At 44.3% G+C, this 25,319-nt stretch overlaps 1 protein-coding gene across 10 annotated transcripts in view; it reads left to right on the top strand.

Annotated features, from left to right (window-relative positions):
* Window positions 1-25,319, top strand: part of LOC126267989 (uncharacterized) — a 905,571-nt gene that overhangs the window by 731,105 nt on the left and 149,147 nt on the right. For all 10 annotated transcript variants that reach the window (XR_007549061.1, XR_007549060.1, XM_049973342.1 and 7 more), the window contains exon 16: window positions 17,634-17,692. Coding sequence is in view for 8 of the 10 variants with exons in the window: in XM_049973342.1 (XP_049829299.1) it covers window positions 17,634-17,692 (59 nt within the window). In the remaining 2 variants the exon portion in view is untranslated. The remainder of the gene's footprint in view (window positions 1-17,633; window positions 17,693-25,319) is intronic.

Here is a 25,319-nt window from a genome sequence, read left to right as displayed (position 1 = left end):
GAGAATGTCGCGAACCTCCGCACGCGCCTCTCCTGCTTGGCGTGTGTTTATGTCACTGACTGGCTATGGTTGTCTGGACACTATAACTATGGTGTCTGAAGACGAAGCCATGTCATAGCACAAAGTCTTCAGAAATTTCTTTCTGCTGATCGGACATCTTCTGTGCTGGAATGAAACAATTGTTCTGTATACGCCTGACGCGTTTTCATTTATTTATTTATATTTGAAGTCTTACCGATTCACAGTAACTTGGGAAAAGAAACTGCTGTGGTTCAAAGTAGCAAATTATCAAGCCTTGTTTAAGCTTACTTAAATAACAGGAAGTGGACCGAGGAATATATGTGATACGCCGCCCTCGTAGCTAATATAAATTCAGCTGCGCAATCGTACAGCTAACTACGTCGCACTGGGCAGTGCAGCGACACACTGCTGGTTCTAGGCACGTGATAGTTCACATGTGTGTCTGTCGTGTTAGTTTCCCGGTTGTATGTGTACTCCACTATTTAGTACTTGGATGTTAACTGGAGATAAAATTGTTCCCAGTGATCTGTGTCCACTCAATTAGGTCATACTCCGTCTCAGTACATTTTAACATCAAACAGGCCTCAATTCTAGTCTAATACAGATGTTGCCGTATGTCGTGGACATGAGGATAAATTACAGCTATAACCTGTTAGTGAAGGCAGTAATACCACTCTTGTTTTTGGAAGGACGTGAACAACGGGAGAAACCACTCTAGAGACCAATTCCAGTGTAAAGGCGGCATAGTGCACCTCACACTTAGTCTCAGTCGCTGGAGCCTCCAGAGCAACTGCAACACACAGTTCATTCGCCACCCTCTTGTCTCCCAATACACTAAGTCAAATGTACTTGTGTTCGATACGAGCCGTTTTCAAATCCTGATACTCTCCCTCAGGTATAGATCTACGCGTTTTCCGTAAAACATCTTAAGCTGACCTTTTTCTTTAACGTTTAAACAGAGGCCACCGTATTGCGCACGCAGCAGTTATCTCCTAACCACATAGAGGACTGATGCATGTTTCCGTATGACAGTTTTTCAAACTGACTACGCCGAACAAAGGACTCTTTCGTTATTGTAAAGTTTTACATTCTGTCAAGTTTTCTAGTTTTCCTCGAATTACTATTTGGATTAAGGTGTTACTGATTTCGTTGTCCTGTGGTCTTCAGAACGAAGACTGGTTCTATGCAGCTCTCCACGCTATGCTATCCTGTACAAGCCTCTTCATCTTCGAATAACCACTACTATCTCCATCCATTTGAAACTGCGTCCTGTATTCATCTCTTTGCCTTCCCCAACACTTTTCCCCCCTTACTGCCCTCCAGCATTTAGTTGATGGTTCCTTAATGGCTCAGAATGTATCATATCAACCGATTTCACCTTTCAGTCAAGTTATGCCACAAATTTGCTTTCTACGCAGTTTTATTTAGTGTATACTAAATACTAAATTTATATTTGACGTTAACAAATTTTCTCGTGTCCATAAATGCTTTTCTTGCTTTTGCCAGTATGTATTTTACATTCTCTCTAATTCGGCCATCATCAGTTTGTTTTACTGCCCAAATAGCAAAACATACGTGCTCCTTTTATCCTCTCATTTGTTGATCCAATTCCCTCAGTACTGCTTGATTTAATTCGACTACATTCCATTACTCTTTTTGTTGGTTTCGTTGTATTCGTCGTATATTCTCCTTTCAAGACGCTTCCATTCAATTCAAATGCCCTTCCAAGTGTTTTGCTGCTTCTGACAGATTTACAATGTCACCAGCTACCTGAACTTAAATTACTTCTCCAAATTTTTGTTTTGTTTCTTTAACTGCTTGTTCAAAGTACAGATTGAATAACATCTGCAATAGGCTACAGCCCTATTTCGCTCTCTTCTCAAATACCAGTTCCCTACATGCCCTTCGACTCGTAACTCCCTTTTGGTTTGCGTACAGGTTGTAAATAATCTTTCGCTCTCTGTATCTTACCCGTGACAGGTTCAGAATTTCAAAGTGTATTTCAGTCAGCATTGACAAAGCTTTCTCTAAAGTCTACAAATACTGTAAACGTGGGTTTGTCTTTCTTTAACCTCCTCAGGCCTGAGCTTATATTTTATGAATGAAAAGTTTACGTTGTTGTTCAATGCAGTCTTCTTGGGCCAAATAAGATTGAAATACTGAAATTAAAAAGTTGGTGTGATTCAGAAAAATTTTAGACAGTGTGCAAAGTAAATAATATTTATGTCAGAAAATAATTAAAACATGTGCAATAACCGGAAAATTCAATATTAAACACCAAAAAGTTATGAAAACAACGTCACTGGAATGTGAAAATATAAATACGAGCCAAATGTAGTCTTGGTGCTCCATCGAAAACAAAACATCACTGTATTGTTGCGATGAAATAAACTTATTCGATAGTTCTGGATCTATTAACATATTACAGCAGGGTCTAGACGCATTCTAGTCTAAAATTACCCAAAACAAAAAGAAATTACCTTTATTTTTTGAACACGTGCTGGTACTACAATGAACACCTTTTCTAAGCATATGGTTTGACCTACTGGGAACATGTGAAGATGGAAAACAAGTGATGCTGTGAAAGCACATGGTGTAAAGTATATGTTACAATTGGACACAGCAAGTTTAGTTTATTCCCTTTCGATGTAGCATATATGCTACATAAGGTCTGAGGAGGTGAACCTATCTTCTAAGATAAGTCGTAGATTCAATGTTGTCTCGCGGTGTTTCTACATTTCTCCGGAACCCAAACTGATCGCCCTCGATGTTGTATTCAATCATTCTTATGTAAATAATTCGTGTTACTATTTTGCAACCAGGGCTTATTAAACTGATAGTTCGATCATGTTCACACCTGTCAGCACCTGCATGCTTTGTAATTGGAATTGCTACATTCTTCTTGAAGTCTAAGGATGTTTCCCAACTTAGACACCAGTATTATCGCGCCTAGTTCTCCCGAGGATGTCTATAGTTCTGTGAGAAAGCCCTTATACGAAACAGTACCCTCCTAAATCACTGGACTGATTTCGACCAAACTTTGCACATATATACCTTATTGTCAGGCAACAATCGCTGTGGGGTAAGAACCACTTACCTGCAAAGAAATGGGGCTGGGGGGTAAAAAAGAAGGGTGCCCCTTACGCTTGATTTCCCGGGCTTTACTCATCCAGTATTTGAGAATGTGAGCACTTAGTAACTTGCAACAAACTTTCCACATACGTACAAACCTCCACTAAATTTTTTCTCGTTGACAACCCCTACAAAATAATAAATGGAAAGTGTTTATCGCTTACTACTTTTCCGCTGTTCGTACAATATCCGAATGGGGTATGACGTTATAATTATTACTCCTTTGCTACTTACTGTATTCGCGGCACATTTTACAGACACTATCCGTGGTCTAGGGAGCCGGCACGGTAGCTCAGCGTGTTCGGTCAGAGGGTTACGTGCCCTCTGTAATAAAAAAAACACTGAGTCAATCGATCAACAACGAACATAAATGGATGTCTTACGACGTCCGCCCCGAGCAGATGCAACGAACAAAAGCGACCAAAATTTAAAAAAAAAAAGGGGGGAGGGGGTAGCGTCTTTGATTCATAATCAAAACGTCTTCGGTCCCGGGTTCGATCCCCGCCACTGTCTAAATTTTGATAAATAATCAGCATTGGCGGCTAAAGACTTCCGGCATATGAAGTCAGCCTCATTGTGCCAACGTCCTTGTCAAAGAGGGCGGAAAAGCGGATAGAGTTTCAGGGCACTCTCTTGTCCTAGGGGTGGGAAATTGCCCCTAAAGGCGGAAGAATCAGCAATGATCAACGACATGAGGATGCAGAAGGCAATGGAAACCACTGCATTAAAGACACGTAACGTATATCCACAGGACATGTGGCCTGTAGTTGAAGAAATGTCATGATGATCTCTCCATTGGCAAAAGATTCCGGAATACTCCCCCATTCGGATCTCCGGGAGGGGACTGCCAAGGGGGAGGTTACCATGAGAAAAAGATTTTAGAGAAGCAGAAGGGATAGATAACATTCCATCAGAATTTCTAAAATCATTAGGGGAAGTGGCAACAAAACGACTATTCACGTTGGTGTGTAGAATATATGAGTCTGGTGACATACCATCTGACTTTCGGAAAAGCATCATCCACACAATTCCGAAGACGGCAAGAGCTGACAAGTGCGAGAATTATCGCACAATCAGCTTAACAGCTCATGCATCGAAGCTGCTTACAAGAATAATATACAGAAGAATGGAAAAGAAAATTGAGAATGCGCTAGGTGACGATCAGTTTGGCTTCAGGAAAAGTAAAGGCACGAGAGAGGCAATTCTGACGTTACGGCTAATAATGGAAGCAAGGCTAAAGAAAAATCAAGACACGTTCATAGGATTTGTCGACCTGGAAAAAGCGTTCGACAATATAAAATGGTGCAAGCTGTTCAAGATTCTGAAAAAAGTAGGGGTAAGCTATAGGGAGAGACGGGTCATATACAATATGTACAACAACCAAGAGGGAATAATAAGAGTGGACGATCAAGAACGAAGTTCTCGTATTAAGAAGGGAGTAAGAGAAGGCTGTAGCCTTTCGCCCCTACTCTTCAATCTGTACTTCGAGGAAGCAATGATGGAAATAAAAGAAAGGTTCAGGAGTGGAATTAAAATACAAGGTGAAAGGATATCAATGATACTATTCGCTGATGACATTGCTATCCTGAGTGAAAGTGAAGAATTAAATAATCTGCTGAACGGAATGAACAGTCTAATGAGTACACAGTATGGTTTGAGAGTAAATCGAGAAAGACGAAGGTAATTAGAAGTAGTAGAAATGAGAACAGCGAGAAACTTAACATCAGGATTGATGGTCACGAAGTCAATGAAGTTAAGGAGTTCTGCTACCTAGGCAGTAAAATAACCAATGACGGACTGAGCAAGGAGGACATCAAAAGCAGACTCACTATGGCAAAAAAGGCATTTCTGGCCAAGAGAAGTTTACTAATATCAAATACCGGCCTTAATTTGAGGAAGAAATTTGTGAGGTTGTACGTCTGGAGTACAGCATTGTATGGTAGTGAAACATGGACTGTGGGAAAACCGGTTCAGAAGAGAATCGAAGCATTTGAGATGTGGTGCTATAGACGAATGTTGAAAATTAGGTGGACTGATAAGGTAAGGAATGAGGAGGTTCTACGCAGAATCGGAGAGGAAAGGAATATGGGGAAAACACTGATAAGGAGAAGGGACAGGATGAAAGGACATCTGCTAAGACATGAGGGAATGACTTCCATGGTACTAGAGGGAGCTGTAGAGGGCAAAAACTGTAGAGGAAGACAGGGATTGGAATACGTCAAGCAAATAATTGAGGACGTAGGTTGCAAGTGCTACTCTGAGATGAAGAGGTTAGCACAGGAAAGGAATTCGTGGCGGGCCGCATCAAACCAGTCAGTAGACTGACGAAAAAAAAGTGCAGAATTATATCATTGTACGACAGGTAGTTCAGGGTATATGACGTCAGAAGATATGACGTCGTAAGCATTAATCACATGGCCTGACGCTGGGTGGCACGAGCGTGGAAGCACAACTATAAATAAATACCTGGTCAGCCCAGGGTATCTCAGCTAGGATCCACTGAGGTGACGAAAGTGAGGGGATATCTCCCAATATTGTGTCGGACCCGGCGTAGTGCAGCAACTCGGCGTGGCATGGACTGAAAAAGTCTTTGGAAGCCCCTTTCGAAAATGCTGAGCCATGCTGCCTCTATAACCGTCCATAATTGCGAACGTGTTGCCGGTGCAAAATTTTGTGCACCAACTGACCCCTCGATTATGTTCTATAAATATTTTATGGAATTCATGTCGGGCGGTCTCGGTACTAAACCATTCACAGTAGTTGTCCAAAATGTTCTTCAGACCAGTCACGAACAGATGTGGGCTGGTGACATGGAACATTGTTATCCACAAAGATTCCATTGTTCAGTGGTTTCCAACTGGCCACACATAACCACTTCCATTCATTGATCGTTTCAGTTGAACCAGAGGACCTAGTCCCTTGCATGTAAACACAATCCATACCATTATGGAGCCACCACTGGCTTTGCACAGTGCGTTGTTGATAACTTGGGTCCATGACTTCGTAGGGTCTGCTCCATGCTCGAACCCTACCATTGGCTCATACCGACTGAAATCGGGACTCATATGACCAGGTCACAGTTTTCCCGTCGCGTAGGGTCCAACCGATATGGTCACGAACCCAGGAGAGGCGATGTCGTGCTTTTCGCAACAGCACTCGCGTCGATCGTCTGCTGCCATAGCCCATTAACGCCAAATTCCCCCGCACTGCCCTAACGGATACGTTCGTTGTAGTCTCACATTGATTTCTGCGGTTGTTTCACTCAGTGTTGCTTGTCTGTTAGCAATGACAAACTCTACGCAAACGCCGCTGCTCTCGGTCGTTAAGCGAAGGCGTCCGGCCTTTGCGTTGTTCGTGGTGAGAAGTAATGCCTGAAATTAGGTATTCTCGGCACACTCTTGACACTGTGGATCTCGGAATATTGAATTGCCCTACGAATTCTGAAGTGGAATGTTCCATGCGTCCTATTCCAAGTAGCATTAAGCGTTCAAAGTTCGTTAATTCCCGTCGGGCGGCCATACCACGTCTGAAACCTTTTCACATCTATCACATGAGTACAAATGACAGCTTAGCTAATGCACTGCCGTTTCATACCTTGTGTACGCGATAATACCGCCATCTTTAGCGATATGCACATATACAGATTGTGATAGTATCTCGTATACATTGTATGAAAGGGCAGTACATTGGCGAACCTGTCATTATGTATACGCTGAAGCGCCAAAGAAACTGGCGTGTACGATGTATATCAGAAATCCGGTAAAACATCGTATCTCCGACATCACTGCGGCCGGAAAAAGATCCTGCAAGAACAGGACCAACGACGACTGAAGAGAATCGCTCAATGTGACAGAAGTGCAACACTTCCGCAAATTGATGCTGATTTCTATGCTGGGCCATCAACAAGTGTCAGCGTGCGAAACATTCAACGAAACATCATCGATATATACTTTAGGAGTCGAACGCCCCTCATGTACCCTTGATGACTGCACGACACAAAGCCGGCCAGAGTGGCCGAGCGGTTCTAGGCGTTACAGTCTGGAACGGTCGCAGGTTCGAATCCTGCCGCGGGCACGGATGTGTGTGATGTCCTTAGGTTAGTTAGGTTTAAGTAGTTCTAAGTTCTAGAGGACTGATGACCTCAGAAGTTAAGTCCCATAGTGCTCAGAGCCATTTGAACCATTTGCACGACACAAAGCTTTACGACTCAGCCTATCAACACCGACATTTTATTGTTAATGACTGGAAACATGTTGCCTGGTCGGACGAATCTCGTTTCAAATGGTATCGAGCAAATGGACGTGTACGGAAATGGATGCAACCTCATGAATCCATGGACCTTGCATGTGAGCTGGAGACTGTTCAAGCTGGTGGAGGCTCTGTAATGGTGTGGCGCGTGTGAAGTTGGAGTGATGTGGGATCTCTGATACGTCTAGATACGAGTCTGACTGGTGACAAGCACGTAATGGCCTTAGGCAATTCCAGCAGGACAATGCGACACCCTACACGTCCAGAATTCTTAAAGAGTGGCACAGGAACTCTCTTCTGAGTTTAAACACTTCTGCTGGCCACCAAACTCCCCAGGCGTGAAGATATCCGGTCCCGGGTTCGATTCCTGGCGGGGTCAGGGATTTTCTCTGCCTCGTGATGGCTGGGTGTTGTGTGTTGTCCTTAGGTTAGGATGCCTTAGAACGTGCTGTTCAGAAGGGATCTGCACCATCTCGTACTCTTTCGGATCTGTGGACAGCTCTGCAGGATTCATGGTGTCAGTTCCCTCCAACACTACTTTATACATTAGTCGAGTCCATGCCACGTCGTGTTGCGGCACGGCACTTCTGTGTGCTCCGTGGGGAGGGGGCTACACGATATTGGGCAGGTGTACCAGTTTCTTTGGCTCGTCAGTGCATATACATATATTTTGCACTAGTTGAACCGCTGTTGCACCCTGTAACTCACATGCGTTCCTTCCTCTGATTTCATCCAATCTTTTACAACCATCGTCTGCAATGCTCGACGTTCGCCGCCCATCAGTACATGAGGCCTTCATGGTTTTGGGAGAAATATACCCACAAGAGATTAATCCCTGAAGATTGAGTTCATATCTTTAGTGCCACTAGTATTGCTGTAGCCAGTGCAGACTCCGGAAAGCGCTGGCCTTTCGAGTTGTCATTGTGTGGTAACTGCAACGAGGCAGCCGCAAGTTGGCGGCGGGTGTGGAAGGCGAGCCGAGCCGTGGTCTCGGGTTCGCGCCGGCAGCGCCACCGGCGTGTGACAGTCGGCAGCTCCGGCTACTAGCCGCACTTTGTGCTCGCCTCGCGACGCCATGGCTCCGGTTACCGGGAGTTCCGCTCCGCGCCGAGACACAAAGTGGCTGTCGCTGTAATAGGCGAGGCGGGCTGTGGTGAGCTGTGCTGCTGCTAGAGGCGCCTCACTCACCCATCTGGCGTACCTCAACTGCCTTCTGTATCTAGCGTCTCAACGCCAATACAATACGTCCTCTTTCCACCTGCATTTTGCAGAGGATTGCTTGCTTGTTCCTGTCGTGGAACACTGGCTATTACTCAATGAAGCACCAAGTTCAAAGATTTTCAAGCTTTTCTATTGGATCAAAAGTATCTGGACACACGCATATAAGCGGAATTGGAAATAGTTGTCACGAAGGAGGAGCCGCGACTGTACCGAGACCAGGAAGACGGGCGGGGAACGTCGAGCATTGCAGAGGGTGATTGTAAAAAATATGATGAAATCAGCGAAAGGACCTACATGTGAGCTCTAGGGTACAACAGCTGCCCAACTAGCACGATGATTCTGCATAGAGAGTCAAAAAGAATGGGGTACAATAGTCGAACAGCTCCTCATAGGCTACGCATTTCTGAAGTCAGCGCTAAGCTAAGCTCGGGCTGGTGTTAAGATCGATGCCACTGGACAGTGGTTGACTGAAAGCGAGTGACGTGGAGTGATGGATCACGCCATACCCTGTGGCAATCCGATGGAGGTTTGGATTTGCAGAAAGCTTGGAGAAGATAACTGGCGTCCTGTGTAGTCCCAACAGTGATGTACGAAAAGTAATGGTCTTACAGTATGGCAGTGTTTATCGTGATTAGCGTGTGGTTATTTTATTGCGGTTAAGAAAACGCTAAATGCGGAAGTTAATGAATACATTTTACAGCACTGTGAAAAGCGTAGAGTAGAGAAATAGCTCGGAGACGATGATTTTTCATATCAACAAGAGAGCCCACCTAGTCATAAAGCAGCATATGTGGGGCAATGGTTTGTGAACCAAAATATTCCAGAAATGAACTGGCTTGCGCAGAATCCCGCATCTGGACGTCCGCTGAATGGCGACTGGTGGCTTTTCCAAATGGCAGATGGCCTGTGGTTCGTAGGACGTGAAAGTCTGAAAACAAACACCGTGCAGCAGTCGGCGGAAGTATCCAAGCAGGAGGAGGGAGCATAGTGTCTCCTGGCATTCCCTGGGCGCTGACGTCGTTCTTGAAGGCATAATGGATCAACACGTATGCATCTATCCTTGGGGACCCTGCCATCAGCACAGTGTAACGTGTCACACAGCTCGCAGTGCGTGTGTGTCGTTCAAAAAGCACCAGGATGACTTTACAATACTCCATTGGCCAGCAAACTCCCCAGATTTAATCCCAGTTGAGAAACTGTGAGCTGTATCGTGCCATGGATTCTCAACTGAGAACCTGGCGCAGGTGGCACGGCACCGATGTCGGCATCGCACCACATCCCAGCAGTACCTTACAGAACGCCATTGACTCTCTTCCTGCAAAAAGTTGTTCTTCTGGCTTTTTGACAGGTGGTAACATTAATGTGACTAGACAGTGTATATACCCAGTTTTGTTCAGATAATGTACAACGTGTATCCAGACATAAAAACAACGACTATCCTTCGTCCTGCGGTGCTGCTTGCTTGCTTAATAGCCTGAGACAAAACAGGTCTATTTGACAAGGTAGCAGAGTGAATACACTTCTCCACGGAAAACCAAGGAGAAGATGGACAGATGCTAGAAAGATATACACTGAAGAGCCAAAGAAACTGGTAAACCTGCCTAATATCGTGTAGGGCCCCCGACAGCACGCAGAAGTGCCGCAACGCGACGTGGCATCGACTCAACTAATGTCTGAAGTAGTGCTGGAGGGAACTGACACCATGCATCCTGCACGGCTGACCATAAATCCGTAAGAGAATGAGGAGGTGGAGGTCTCTTCTGAACAGCACCTTGCAAGGCATTCCAGATACGCTCAGTGGTGATCATGTCTGAGCAGTTTTGTGGGCAGAGAAAGTGTTTAAACTCAGAAGATTGTCCTGGAGCCAATCAGTTGCAATTCTGGACATATGGGATGTCGCATTGTCCTGGAATTGCCCAAGTCTGTTGGAATGCAAAAGAGACATGAATGGATGCAGGTGATGAGACAGAATGCTTACGTACGGGTCACCTGTCGAGTCGTATCTAGACGGGGTCCAACTGCACACGCCCTAGATCATTACAGAGCCTCCACCAGCTTGAACAGTCCCCTGCTGACATTCAGCGTCCATAGATTCATGAGATTGTCTACATAACCGTACACGTCCATCCGCTCGATACAATTTGAAACGAGACTCGTCCGACCAGGCAATGTGTTTCCAGTCACAATAGTCCAGCGTCGGTGTTGACGGGCCCAGACGAGGCGTGAAGCTTTGTGTCGTGCAGTCATCAAGGGTTTACGAGTGGGCCTTCGGCTTCGAAAGTCCATATCGGTGATATTTCATTGAATTGTTCGCATGCTGACACGTGTTAATGGCCCAGTATAGAAATTTGCAGCAATTCGTGTAATGGTTGCACTTCTGTGACGTTGAACGATTCTCTTCAGTCATCGTTGGTCCTATTCGGCAGGATCTTTTTATGGGCTCAGAGATGTCAGAGATTTGATGTTTTACCGGATTCCTAATATTCACGATACACTCTTGAAATGATCGTACGGGAAAATCCCCACTTCATCGCTACCTCGAAGATGCAGTATCGAAGCGCTTGTGCGCCGACTGTAACACCACATTCAAATGTTCAAATGTGTGTGAAATATTATGGGACTTAACTGCTAAGGTCATCAGTCCGTAACCTTACACACTACTTAACCTAAATCATCCTAAGGACAAACACACAGCCGCGCGGGTTAAGCCGAGCAGTCTCAGGCGCTGCAGTCATGGACTGTGCGGCTGGTCCCGGCGGAGGTTCGAGTCCTCCCTCGGGCATGGGTGTGTGTGTTTGTCCTTAGGATAATTTAGGTTAAATAGTGTGTAAGCTTAGGGCTGATGACTTTAGCAGCTAAGTCCGATAAGATTTCACACCTATTTGGACATTTTTTTGTCAAACACACCCACACCCATGCCCGAGGGAGGACTCGAACGTCCACCGGGACCAGCCGTACAGTCCATGGCTGCAGCGCCTTAGACCGCTCGAGTAATCCTGCGCGGCACACCACATTCAAACTCGCTTGATAACCTGCCATTGTAGTTGCAATAACCGATGTAACAACTGCACCGGAGAGTTGTTGGTGTTGCCGACCGCAGAGCCGTATTCTGGCTGTTTACGTATATCTGTATTTGAATACGCATGCCTATACCAGTTTGTTTGGCGCTTCAATGTATAAACAGTTCGTTTAGTCACAAGTGGAACTTTTCAGTTACGAACAATCAAATAATGAAAGAGAAAGCAAAATACTGTTTTTATAATATTTGAAACCTGTAACAACTCTTAATCATACTGTTAGTTTACAAAGCAGGTGCTAATTACAACAACACCTAATTACTTATTTACTACTGAGACAAGTAAAACGAAATCTAAGCGATAATGTAAGCAAATCGATGGTTTGGACTACTGTATTATTTATTGAAAGTCTGTTCACACCAAAACGTGCGATTCTAGGCGCTGCAGTCTGGAACCGAGCGACAGCTACGGTCGCAGGTTCGAATCCTGCCTCGGGCATGGATGTGTGTGATGTCCTTAGGTTAGTTAGGTTTAAGTAGTTCTAAGTTCTAGGGGACTGATGACCATAGATGTTAAGTCCCATAGTGCTCACAGCCATTTGAACCATTCATACCAAAAAGTAATGTACGTATATCTGAAACTATGTAGAAACATGTTAGGAATATTTGGATTGGAGTAATTTTTGTGTAGTTAACAAAATAATCAGCTTTGTTTATTCGAATCATTTCACTTATGTCTCCATGAAAACGACAAGTATGTATTTGACCTTGTACCCTATTTCATGTATTTCAGTTGTAACCACCAACTGATAAATTTTCTGTAATTTTGAACAACTTTGTGGCTGTAGTTAACAAAATTACTGCGTGTAACAATGTTTCGATTGTCAGCGAATGTATATAAGAACCGCGAGAAATCGCTGGGGTGACAAGTAAGAGGAAAGATTTTGACGGGGACAATATGACATAATATAGTCTGTACCTAAAACAACGACTGTCCTTACACGATCACTATTTCAGCAGGAGTCGGAAACGGCTTGCTGCATTGTAAAAGGAGCAAAGCGAGACGTACGACGGGGAGAGAACGCAGAGCGAAGGCGTAGAGAGGGAGAGAAGGGAACTGCGCCATGGCTTGCCTGTGGTTGTATCGGAGTGACCGGGTCGCGGGATGCGTGCGCGAGTCAGCAGGGACCAGTAGGCAACCTCGTTCTGACCACCCACGCGCTCTCTCAAAGGCACCGTGTGAAAGTAAAGACCCCGTTCTGGACCGCGCATTTTACCCGTCACTGGTTTCGCTACCGACTGTGCAAGAGACGGTGTTAACGCTGCGCCGAGCGGTGAGCGCTACCTACGCTCAATGTCATCACGAATAGGCCGGAATAACGTGGCGTATCTGGAACTGGAATACAAAAACTATCTATTCGGCCCAAGCTGGGCACGAACTGCTTGACGGGAGTGAAACGTGTCCTGTTCTCATTCACAACCTCCTCGGTCCGCCGAGACTAATCATTTGCCAACCTACTGACTCGGCCACGCCGGGGAAAGGAAACGTGTAACTAAAGAGACGTATTGCGGTCAACGGAATCTCCTGGAATACAATTTACACAGTAATGAACAACATTCCTATCCTGTCGTTTCCATCCCGCCAGTCTGCAGTGTAACTGCAACGCTGGGGATGTGGGAACAGTGGTTGCTCTTGAGTATTCAGTCTGGATGCTCACAAATTTTTAGATTTAGGTAAATATGAGAGTGTGAAATTAATAGCATCTACTGTATAACAGTTACGCTAATCAACATCTTTATACAGCTATAACCACTGCCAATAATAATAATAATAATAATAATAATAATATGCGTATCTTGTATGAAAAAAGAATAATTTGTTTTTGTGAATTTTTTTGTTTTGCAAATAATTAAGTACAGTTTAGGGCAAGAATGAAATAATGTTTTAAGTTTTCACTGCTAACCTGTAAATAGGAGTTTTTGTGCCTTTTTTATTTTTTCGGACAAGTGTACCAGATCCCTAAACACACACATATTAATTAATGAATTAACTTCTGGGCTGAAAATCAGACATTCTCACGGTGCACCCACACAGCAACTTACTTTTATTATATATTTCTTTATTAAATTTTCGCTTGTAGTCACGCGTATATGATGTCATCACTTTCTCAGTCAACGGGTATGGTCTGGGAGGCCCTAGTTCCTTGCGGTTAACCTTTCCTGGTAATTTTTATTACGTTAGCACTTAAAACGTATTCAACTGAGTTCATGTTGACACTGCTCACGAAATTAGATTCCTGCACAGTAGCCGGCGGAAGTGGCCGAGCGGTTCCAGGCGCTACAGTCTGGAACCGAGCGACCGCTACGGCCGCAGGTTCGAATCCTGCCTCGCGCATGGATGTGTTGATGTCCTTAGGTTAGTTAGGTTTCAGTAGTTCTAAGTTTTAAGGGACTGATGACCACAGCAGTTAAGTCCCATAGCGCTCAGAGCCATTTGAACCATTTTGAACCTGCACAGTAGAAAACCAACTCCAAACGCAAACTGCCGTTTGTGGAAGTTATGAAATTCAAGTAGTAGGGCCTAGTGTCTACCAACCTGGTCACTTGACTAGAATACAGATGAGACACTGAGAAGAGCCAAAAGCACACCGTCGTCGATCCCACAATTAAGTGAATATTGGAGAAACCAGTGCTACAGCTTTTCGTGGATGTTTGTATATACATATCCGCTGCTCGTGGTCTCGCAGGGTCAGGAATTTTTCTGTCTCGAGATGACTGGGTGTTGTTGTGTCGTCTTCATCATCATCATTCATCCTCATCACGATCGGAGGAAGGCAATGGCAAACCACATCCACTAGGACCTTGCCTAGTAAAGCGGTGCGGTTAAAGATTCATGGGACTCCATATATATATACACAACTGCAGTTGTGCTTCCGATCCTGATGCCGAGTTGCACGGAGCCTAGAAGAATAACAATGTAGCATAACATGTTAGATTTAGTACCTTGTACAAGTACTTCAGATTACCGCGTGTAATTTTCGTTTAACAGCATTCTAAGAAAAATAACCAAAAAAAAGCCGCGAAGTGTCAAAAGTTAGGCTGTTCAAGTGCTCTTGTGCTCTTTCACAACAGTCGCCACAGTGCAGAAGTGTTGGCCCAAAAAAGAAATAAACAGAAAATTAATCGTCTTCTCGTAATGTTCAAGGTAGCTGAAAATAAAGTTCTTGTGATCTGGTAGGTGCAACTCAGTATCTACAGAATAATAGACACATCAAAAAAAAGTTTTGTATTACGTCGGTTCCGAGAGTTTCGAAACCTCTACAGAAAATTGGAATAGAGATCAACATAAACATCATTTCCGCCCTTTTTATTGCTCATGAAAACCAAACATTCTAAGTTGTACCACCATACAGCGAGACCTTCAGAGGTGATGGTCCAGATTGCTGTACACGCCGGTACCTCTAATACCCACTAGCACGTCCTCTTGCATTGATGCACGCCTGTATTCGTCGTGGCATACTATGCAAAAGTTCATCAAGGGACTGTGGGTCCAGATTGTCCCACTCCTCAAAGGCGATTCGGCGTAGATCCGTCAGAGTGATGGTGGGTCGCGTTGTCCATAAACAGCTCTTTTCAATCTATCCCAGGCATGTTCGATAGGGTTCATGTCTGGAGAACATGCTGACCGCTCTAGTAGAGCAGCTCTTCCTCCATGGAAGACGTGAGATTTGTGATATGAAATGGAATGAGCATATAAGGACTGTATTAGGGAATGGTCGACTTCGGTTTGTTCACCTACAAAGCAGACTGCATGTAGGACGCTGTTGCGAGTGTTTAGGATTTGCACCAGGTCGGATTAAAGGAAGACATCGGAGCAGTTCAGAGGCGGGCTGCTAGATTTGTTACCGGTAGATTCCAATAACATGCAAGTATTACGGCGATACTTCGTGAACTCAAATGGGAAACTCTGGATGGAAGGCTACGGACAAAATTTAGGGAACCGGCATTTAGATCTGACCGCAGAACGATTCAACTGCCGCCAACGTACATTTCGCGTAAGGACCACGAAGATAAGATTAGAAAGATTAGGACTGATACGGAGGCATATAGACTGTCATTTTTCCCTCTCTCTATTTGCGAGTGGAACAGAAAAGGAAATGACTAGTAAAGGTACAGAATATCCTCTGACACGCACCATACGATGACTTGAGGAGTGTGTTTGTACGAGAACTAGATGGAGATGTGGAACAGAGACACGGACATTGAGAAGGGAGGAAGGAAGATGAATGGAAGGATTGAGTCGTGGATTTGGGGGCGGATGGAAGGGATAAAACGGGGAAACAAAGTGAGAAGTGAGGTAGTGTTAAGAAGAGTGGGAGAAGAAAGAATTAACGTAATCGGAAATAGGAAACGCAATTGGCTTGTACATTGAATGGGAAGAGTTTGTTAACTCATGGACGCTGTGGAAGAAACTGTGAATGAAAGACGAAGAGGAGGACAGCAAATGACAGAACTGCATGGAGAGCTACATGTGATGTCCTGCCCTAGACCAGAACACTGGTTATGATGATGATGTTGTTGTTGATGCTGAAGATTTTCTTTAATATATTAACAATTTTCCCTGTCTTGAAATGGAAATTTGTCTTAATTGCCAATAACTTATTTTCCAAAACGTTTTTAACTATTGTCTGGTTTTCGATAATACTTCTGTTTAATTTGATTTCACTTACTGATTATTGATGTGTAGCAGAGTCATAGAAATTATTCAATACACTATTGATAATATTTTCTCGACTACACAGCTTGTAAATTGCTATCGAATATTTGTTCCTAGGTAAATGGCCGTATTATACCTTAGATAATTTTTTCACGTAATTTTCCGGAGTAACTTTTGTAATTTCAGAAAAAGACTGCAACATATAAAAAGTGAAAGTCATAATTTAAAAATGGAAAAAGAAAATTTATTAAACTTGTACTCTACGTCGAAAGTGTGCCAAAGTTGTACAACTCTCTTCCCTACTGAGCCAAGTGCAGCTAGTGCGCCGGTTTCATCAGCAGCCCTCCCTTCCATTTGCCGTGCAGATAGTACACGAGATGAACAACAGCCGACATTCTCGATTAGCTAGAGTTTTCTCGTTTTACATCATAGTCACTGCTTGACGAGATAATTTCTCGGTTTGACACAGGATGGTGTTGGTGTACTGACATTTTATCTTTGTCGCTTTGCTATATGTTACGCGGCGACCTGTGATGTTTTTACTTGATCTGATCAACACTTATGTTTTTAGATATCTTAAAGGAATTTGTTTGGTTCAAATTGACAACCTGAAATACCGTGTCGTCATACAAAGAAACCACGTTCACTCCATTTACAATGTCTGTTACGAGCCTCTGTCATCTTTCTACGCCAAGTATATAAATCTCGCAAAGCGCACAGCTCTTCTTTGAACATTTTCAACTTATTCAGCCGTTGCAACTTGGCTAGAATGCCAGAACGTGTCGTGCAATCTACTGCTGCATTTTCTCCAGTTCGCCCACGGCAAACCAGTATCCGTTCTTCCCACTATAACAATGCCGCGGCCGCTTCATTGTATACAGTTTCGAACTGTCGCATAAAAGAATTTCAATGTCACCCACTCTACGTGATACACCGTATGTTCACTTACGCACAATTACATTACTGTCTTCAGTTGGCCGTTACATCAAGCATCAATTCTCTGCTAAACTTTCCAAATTCACAGCAGTTATATCACGGGAACAGTATGATCCGCACAGTGGTGGCAGTAACCTCTATGAACCGTCTACGTGACCACAGTTCCTTCAACAAAACGTTACGCTCAATCTTTTCACAATTATGAAGCTAGAGCTACTCAACGCTGATCCACACACACACACACACACACACACACACACACACACACACACACACACAGTATACTTAACTGTAAGTTATGTACACCGCCTGTCTAACGAACTGTTCCTCTCTCTGTTACAGCCACAAGAATTCCATCGTTCTTCGGACTCAGCTGTCGGTTCGCGTGCACACCATAATCGGTGAGTAGCTCCACATTATACGTGGGTTTCGGTCTTGACGCACATGTGTGCATCATGTTTCTTCTTACTTCTTGAATGATGTAGGATAAAAAGTGTGTTTTTTGCTCCTCCTATTCGTGTAACTTCATCCTGGCTTATTACTTTTGTACACATTCTTAAAGAAAACTCTTTTAACACTGCAGGGATCAAAACACACATTTAGCTGCAACATAGTCTGTGGCGTGGAAGCGGTGGCGGGGACAGGGATTTGTGAAGTAGTTATAAGAAAGCAGTGATATCGTTTGTTTATAACACTACTGTCGACACATTTACTACAATGTTTTGAGGAAAACCTTATTGATTCGTCTTCACTAATGATAATATCGAAAACAATAACACCCAAAAAGTGTTCACTGAGAAAACAGCATTACCAGTAGTTCGCTTCGTGCGGAACTACATCAGTTCTCAACCTACTTACAAAATCTCACAACTCCTAAATAGTTCTGATACAGCCAAAGTAGAAACACTCAATCAGAGAATAACTCAAAAAGTTAAAACTAAAATCTTAATCTAACATGCATAAAATAAAATCACACTTAAAACAAAAATAACATAGAACATGCAACAAGGCTCACCACAACTTTGGTGTGGGCAAATTTATTTCATTAATTGACGACCTGCTTCGTCTCTCGCACATTCTTCATCCAGCATTATGAATAGCATCAGATAGCAAGCCTGTAAGAAGCGTTTAGCGCCGTTAAACATCAGCCCGGCAAGATATCGTAATACCAATATCAAAACTTGGCAATTTTGGAAACAATGTTTTAACAGTATCTACACGAATATGCCCCAAGACCTCCCCGTATACAAATTATGGCGAGGCAGAACGAGATATACAAGGTCATTGTGTGTGTGTGTCTGCAGTCGCCTTTCAAGAAATAATGAGCAAAGGCGCACCGTTTCAAACCACAACCACCACACAACTACACAAAGTCACTGTGGCACGCCAGGGAATCCATAACAAGTATCAAGGATTATTTACTGAACACTCCCATGCCTGAAAGCTTCCCTGAGCAATCCTATGTAGACGACACACAGCACCATCGTACGCTGCAGGCGCAGATTTCACGGGAACGAGAAAAACACCATTTGGATCAGTCTTCGTGTGTGTTTAGCTTCGATCTCTCTGTGTCTACAGCTGCCAACTGCCCTTAACTTCGCTCTCTGTGTCTACAGCCGCCAACTGCCATTCAGCACCGCAGGCGTATGTTTCCAGTCTAGCTGTACTGTGCTCTCCATCAGACTCGCTTTCCTTCACCGCGCCTGCTAGCTTCTTGATTTCGGGTGGCACTGCCGAGGCTCCGCTCATGATACCACCGTCCAGGCAAGGCAGGAAAACTACTGCACCCTTGGCGCCACCTGCTGGATCGGAACGGAACTCTCTCTATGCTCAGAAATGACGGTACAGTGCATGCAAAATGCTTATAGAAGTACCACCGACAGTGCATTACGAGTAAAGTGAAACGTGTCTGGTGAAAAGCTTCCGTACTTTGCAGTAAGCTTAAGAGATGGTGGTGGTTAGTGTTTAACGTCCCGTCGACAACGAGGTCATTAGAGACGGAGCGCAAGCTCGGGTTAGGGAAGGATTGGGAAGGAAATCGGCCGCGCCCTTTCAAAGGAACCATCCCGGCATTTGCCTGAAACGATTTCGGGAAATCACGGAAAACCTAAATCAGGATGGCCGGAGACGGGATTGAACCGTTGTCCTCCCGAATGCGAGTCCAGTGTGCTAACCACTGCGCCACCTCGCTCGGTAAAGCTTAAGACAGAAAAACGTATTAGTAATACGGCCATCCAAACAAACATGTCAAGTTTTTTATGTTCGGTTTTTGTGAAAGTATAGTCCAGTGAAAGCGTTCATTAATTTGTAATCGTTCTGTAAGCAGCCCACCCAAACGAATGGCAGCTCCATGACACACTAAAGGTGGCACAGCACCACCTTAAAGACGTTCACATTTGTATTTCCATTTTTTTTATAACATCTGAAGACCCCAGCTTAACAATTGTTACTCTCGTGGTTCCGGAGACAGGGCGCCATCGATCTTGACGTGAACACCAAGCCACGCCGTCGGCACCATGTGACCTGGGCAAATCTCCCGCCCAGAGCTGTGTACAAGGCCGGCCATTCTCTCCAGCCGAAATGAAGCTGCCTGCCGTCTATTGCGGGAAGCGCACCAGCGGTAACAGATCGAGTCATGCGCGATGCAAACCAAAGCGCACCTCAGTGTGACGTCGGCATCGTCCCAAACAAGGCCGCCCACGACACCTGGGGTGAGGAAAGTCCAAAGATGGTCAACCGTTGTAGAGAGCTGACAGTAGAGGTTGTCAGAGAAGAAAGCGCTCTGATGACAGTCGACGAGAGGAAGAAATGGAAGCTGATGAACGAGTGGGAAGGCTACTATATCAAGTTGGTAGTACCAGCTGTTCTGGCAAGTATTTTCGGAGATTTCCGGTGGCTATATCGTGAATACCGGAAATGGCCCCAACAATCCCCCCGCCCAAACACATCCGCATTTGGGGAGATGTATATTATCCCCCCTCCTTCCGTACCCATGCAATAATTGAAGCAGATCTACATATGGCTGCAAAGAGTCACACTCTGGAACAACCTATCTTCCTCCATAAAGAAAAGTATGCGAGTCTGAGTCAGGCAGGAGCACTGGCAGCGTTCACAATGCACGTAGCGGCTGGGTAAAACGAAACATACCTTTGGTAGTTCACGGACGGCAAAGGAGCTCCCATGATGAGGCATCGGATATGATAACAGCATGGAGAGGGGGGCCACAGAAGGATACGTTAGAGTTTACTGGAGAACAATACAACTTTGTCTTCAAAAGAAGAGGATGAGGAACAACCACCAGCGACTGAAAATCACGACACTGCGAACAGCTCAAGAGAAGAAGCAGTGAAAATACCGGGAAAATGACATCGAGGAGACACAAAGAAGAAAACCATCAACATACGAACAATGAAAGTCGTGGAAGACGACAAAAAACTGAAACCAGCAACAGATACGAGCAACTAGAGACGAGGCACTGGTGCAGACAGCTGACAATCAAGAATCACTTAAACTAACTGAAACTAAAAACCCACCTATAATGATTTTTCACCACCTCAACCATGTCAAGCTGTGCGAGGAGCTGAAGAGCAGGAAGGAAAATGACTGTAGTGCCAAAGACACAAAATTCGATACCATACACGACGTTAGATATCTACTACGCACGAAGATACGAGTGGAGCACTACGTTTGTCGCAATGAACCCGCAAATTACTAATGTCGCCAGCGTTGGACTCAGATAACAAACTATTGCTGGTTGCCAAGACGTTGTGTGAAATGTGGCAACATGTACTGAACTTCAGGGGATGCTCTGGCAAAATGCACAGGTGTCAAACGTCATCCACAATCTTGAAAGGGGTGTAGTGAGTTCCAAAAAGAATCAAAGCCGCTGGATCACTTACAAATAGTTACCAGGAGAGAAGAATAACTACAGTGGAAGGTACGACTGAACAGCTTGAGCCAGCTTGTGCAGGTCGGCACTCCCGACAGGAAAAATCAAACCCTTAACCGACGATCGATAAGGACGAATGACAACATTGTGCCTCGATCCTCTGAATGACAGAGCAGTTGACAGGAAACGTGCGCGATGTACAGCCACGGACAAAGAACAGAAAAAGCTATGACAGAATTCATAGCAGTTCTGACGTACCTGTGCAGACGGAACGTACTGAATAAAATTGACGAAATCGGGAAGGTGCGCACAGCTAGGAACACATTGACAACATACTGGTTGCGGCATTAGCGATCCTAGAGGACTTAGATTGTTAAGATCGCTAACGATACAAAAAGACATGGTCAGTACTTCTGAGTTCGGATGGTGTACAACACCGGCCGCCATCGACACTTGAGATACAAAGTTACGCAACATTGGCGATCTTCGATGGACGATAAGACAATTAACGACTTAGGCAGTGCAGCATCCACAGTGGCACAAATTCCGTACCGAGAATGGATAATCATGGACAATATATACAGAGACGCATCACGGATCCTGCCTACTTCCGAATGAGTGCTGCCTCAGGGTTGTGCTGCGGATAACTGCCGTACTTTGTACTTGATTTTACTGTGTATTGAGGTGAGCGTACAGTCGTAGTACGTACTGCAGTGACCGTACAGCTGTGCTGTGTAGTGTAGTGAACGTGCTACGTTTTGAGGTAGAAAAGTATCGACTTGTCTTTCCCAGTCCGGTATGCGTGGGTTATTGAATTCGATCCGGATTACCACCTAGAGAAAGTAATTTTGCTTGGTTTAACGTCGGCAGAGCACACCGCCGTAGTTGCTGAGATGGGCGCAAGCACAATTTGCATTTCCTTAAGACATTCCGAACTGCACAGTAGCTGGGTTACTCCATTCATCAGAAAGCGGAAAGGAATGGGGGACGTTCCCAAATCCGAGCATAATGAGGAACTCTAGTGTGAAACACTTCCAACGCACACGTTGTTCAAAGTACTTCTCGGTACGGACCGAAAACTTTTTTGTCTGTATCCAGAATGAGATTATCACTGTGCAGTGGAGTGTGCGCTAATATGAAACTTCCTAGCAGATTAAAACTGTGTACCCGACCGAGACTCGAACTCGGGACCTTTGCCTTTCGCGGGCAAGTGCTCTACCATCTGAGCTACCGAAGCACGACTCACGCCCGGTACTCACAGCTTTACTTCTGCCAGTATCCGTCTCCTACCTTCCAAACTTTAGAGAAGCTTTACAGAAGTCGTGCTTCGGTAGCTCAGATGATAGAGCACTTGCCTGCGAAAGGCAAAGGTCCCGAGTTCGAGTTTCGGTCGGGCACACAGTTTTAATCTGCCAGGGAGTTTCATATCAGCGCACACTCCGCTGCAGAGTGAAAATCTCATTCTGGAAACATCCCCCAGGCTGTGGCTAAGCCATGTCTCCGCTATATCCTTTCTTTCAGGAGTGCTAGTTCTGCATGGTTCGCAGGAGAGCTTCTGTAAAGTTTGGAAGGTAGGAGACGAGATACTGGTAGAAGTAAAGCTGTGAGTAACGGGCGTGAGTCGTGCTTCGGTAGCTCAGATGGTAGAGCACTTGCCTGCGAAAGGCAAAGGTCCCGAGTTCGTGTCTCGGTCGGGCACACAGTTTTAATCTGCCAGGAAGTTTCTTTTTTGTCTGTAGTTTGCCAAACGAGGTCATGGACGCGTCAAGTGTCTTTAGCTGTAGATGGAGCTGAACCAGTGAGAACGTGCAAAGAAGACAGTCATTTTACAGATACATCGGTGATTGGTCGGTCAGTGGCAAGTCAGTGGTCAATTGGCTAAGTCAGCGGTGATTGGCTGAACTCACTACTAGTGACAGCTGGAGGAAGGGAGGCGGGTTCGAAGGGCCCTGGACGCTGAGGTTTCAATCACAAGCTGCTCACCCTCATCAGGAGACCAGGAATGTCAGTTTACAGATTTACAGCAAAGGGCATCGCCGTGGTGTGGGGACGCCGACAGGCGTGGGGCAGCTGGGCTGTACTGCACTGTGGACGTAGCGTACCTACGCGATTTTTTCGAGACTGACAAAGAAGAGAGGAAGATTATAACACGGTTAAATGATGGTAGCAGTAGACAAAATTTATTTCAAGCTTAGAAGTCTGGTAACGGCTACAGGGTACACATCACAGGGTGCAAAATTGAATACAAACTGACTGATCCATCGGTCTCAGTGAACGATACATACGTGCCGTCATGGCTGATGCGCGGCCGAGTGTGTACCTCATGCTGCGGCCATTGCTTCTCAGGTCTCTTTTTGTTACCCAGATAGCTGCTTCTCTTCGTTCGTCTCTACGCGGCTTCACTGTCAGTAGACAATGAAACCTCACAACTCATAAGATGAAATTGTTTCCTGCAGATAGGTACTAGTATAAGCACAACAGTATTTTCTGACAGTTCTGTTTTTTATCTGCACACATTGTCCTCTACCGCGAAAAAAAAAAAGCTGTAACATTAATACCAACACAAGTAGATACGAGGATCAGTGAAAATATAATGCATCCCATTTTTGTCTCCTTAAATAAAGTTTGTTAGGGAAAAATATGAAATTGACGCAATTTCTCAAAGCTACTGCTCCATTCTACTGCATTAGTAACTTTCTGCGAAAACATGCCAGTACTGCAGTCGCTTGCAAAATGGCTGACATCGATATTCGTACTAGATAGCGTTCTGTGATGGAAATCTTGAATGCAGAAGATGAAACGCCCATTCGCATTCAAGAAAGAGTGAAAAATATGTAAGGCGATGCAACAGTGGAAATCAGCACTGTTAGACGATGGATTTTTCGCTGTAACGAAGGCGAATGGCAAACCCTGTTCGCTGACGAAACGCGCGCGGCAAACCGGTGAATTTTTGGATCTGGGATGTACAATTAATTCTGTCAAGTAGGCCATAACCCTCGAACAACTTAAAAGAACTTTAAACATTGAACTTTAAATTCTCAATCGGCACTTCATATGCAGTACATGATTTCAAGCGTTATTCAAATGCGCGTCAAATGCTTCTCTACTCTATTTCTTACATTTAGACAAACTGTTTCACAAAATATTAGAGCGTTATCCTTCATTTTTTATTTTCAAGTTTTATTCAAACGCATGACGTATATTTAAATATCAATTGATATCTTCTTATTGTCAAGAGTATATAGATCAAGAGGAAACAGAGAAGTTTCAATAATTTGGAGAACATTTCTCGTGAAGAATATCAGCGGTCTCGATGAAATATTTTAAAATTCAATTAAAACATACTTGAAGGCAATAAAATATTTATTGACAGTGGTAACTGGCGACTTCTGTCAAAATATGACCATCTTCAGACTAGTTGACGTTCGTGGATCCCTGTTAGCTTCAGATGGTTCGAATGCCTCTGAGCACTATGGGACTTAACATCTATGGTCATCAGTCCCCTAGAGCTTAGAACTACTTAAACCTAACTAACCTAAGGACCTCACACAACACCCAGTCATCACGAGGCAGAGAAAATCCCTGAGCCCGCCGGGAATCGAATCCGGCCGAGGGAAGCGAGAACGCTACCGCACGACCACGAGCTGCGGACCCCTTTTAGCTGTTCCACCGCCTGCCATCATGGTGTTACTCTCTGAAGATGGTCACACCTTCGCCAAAACCGTGCACCATTGTCGATAAATATTTTATTGCGTTGGAGACTGTTTTAAATCAATTTTCTTCTGTTCGTGAAATATTTCAGTTTTTCCTCATATTACGAAATATTTTTTTCTTAATTGCCCTGCTTATTTTCTAGCGATCAAAGCCTAGTTTTGCCAATCTTGATCTCAGGCAGGCTAATTTGACACCTCATTTTGTCGTTTTACTACTCTTAGTTTGACTTTGAAAATTCAGATAAAAATCCATATGTAATTTTCCCTCAAACCATTAATACGTTTTTCTGAATTGCTCGGATTAATTTTTTCCCGAAGCTAGACATTATGCTGGTTACTTTGATATCCCGTTTCCCACTCTTCCTCTGTCTATGAAAATTGTTACAAAATTTTTTCTTAATTACGCTAATTACTTTCAAGCAGTTA

This window comes from Schistocerca gregaria, chromosome 4 (genome assembly GCF_023897955.1).
Source record: "Schistocerca gregaria isolate iqSchGreg1 chromosome 4, iqSchGreg1.2, whole genome shotgun sequence".
NCBI classification, from domain to species: Eukaryota; Metazoa; Arthropoda; class Insecta; order Orthoptera; family Acrididae; genus Schistocerca; species Schistocerca gregaria.
The sequence above is the reverse complement of the archived record's forward strand: the minus strand, read 5'-3'. Positions and strand labels throughout refer to the sequence as shown.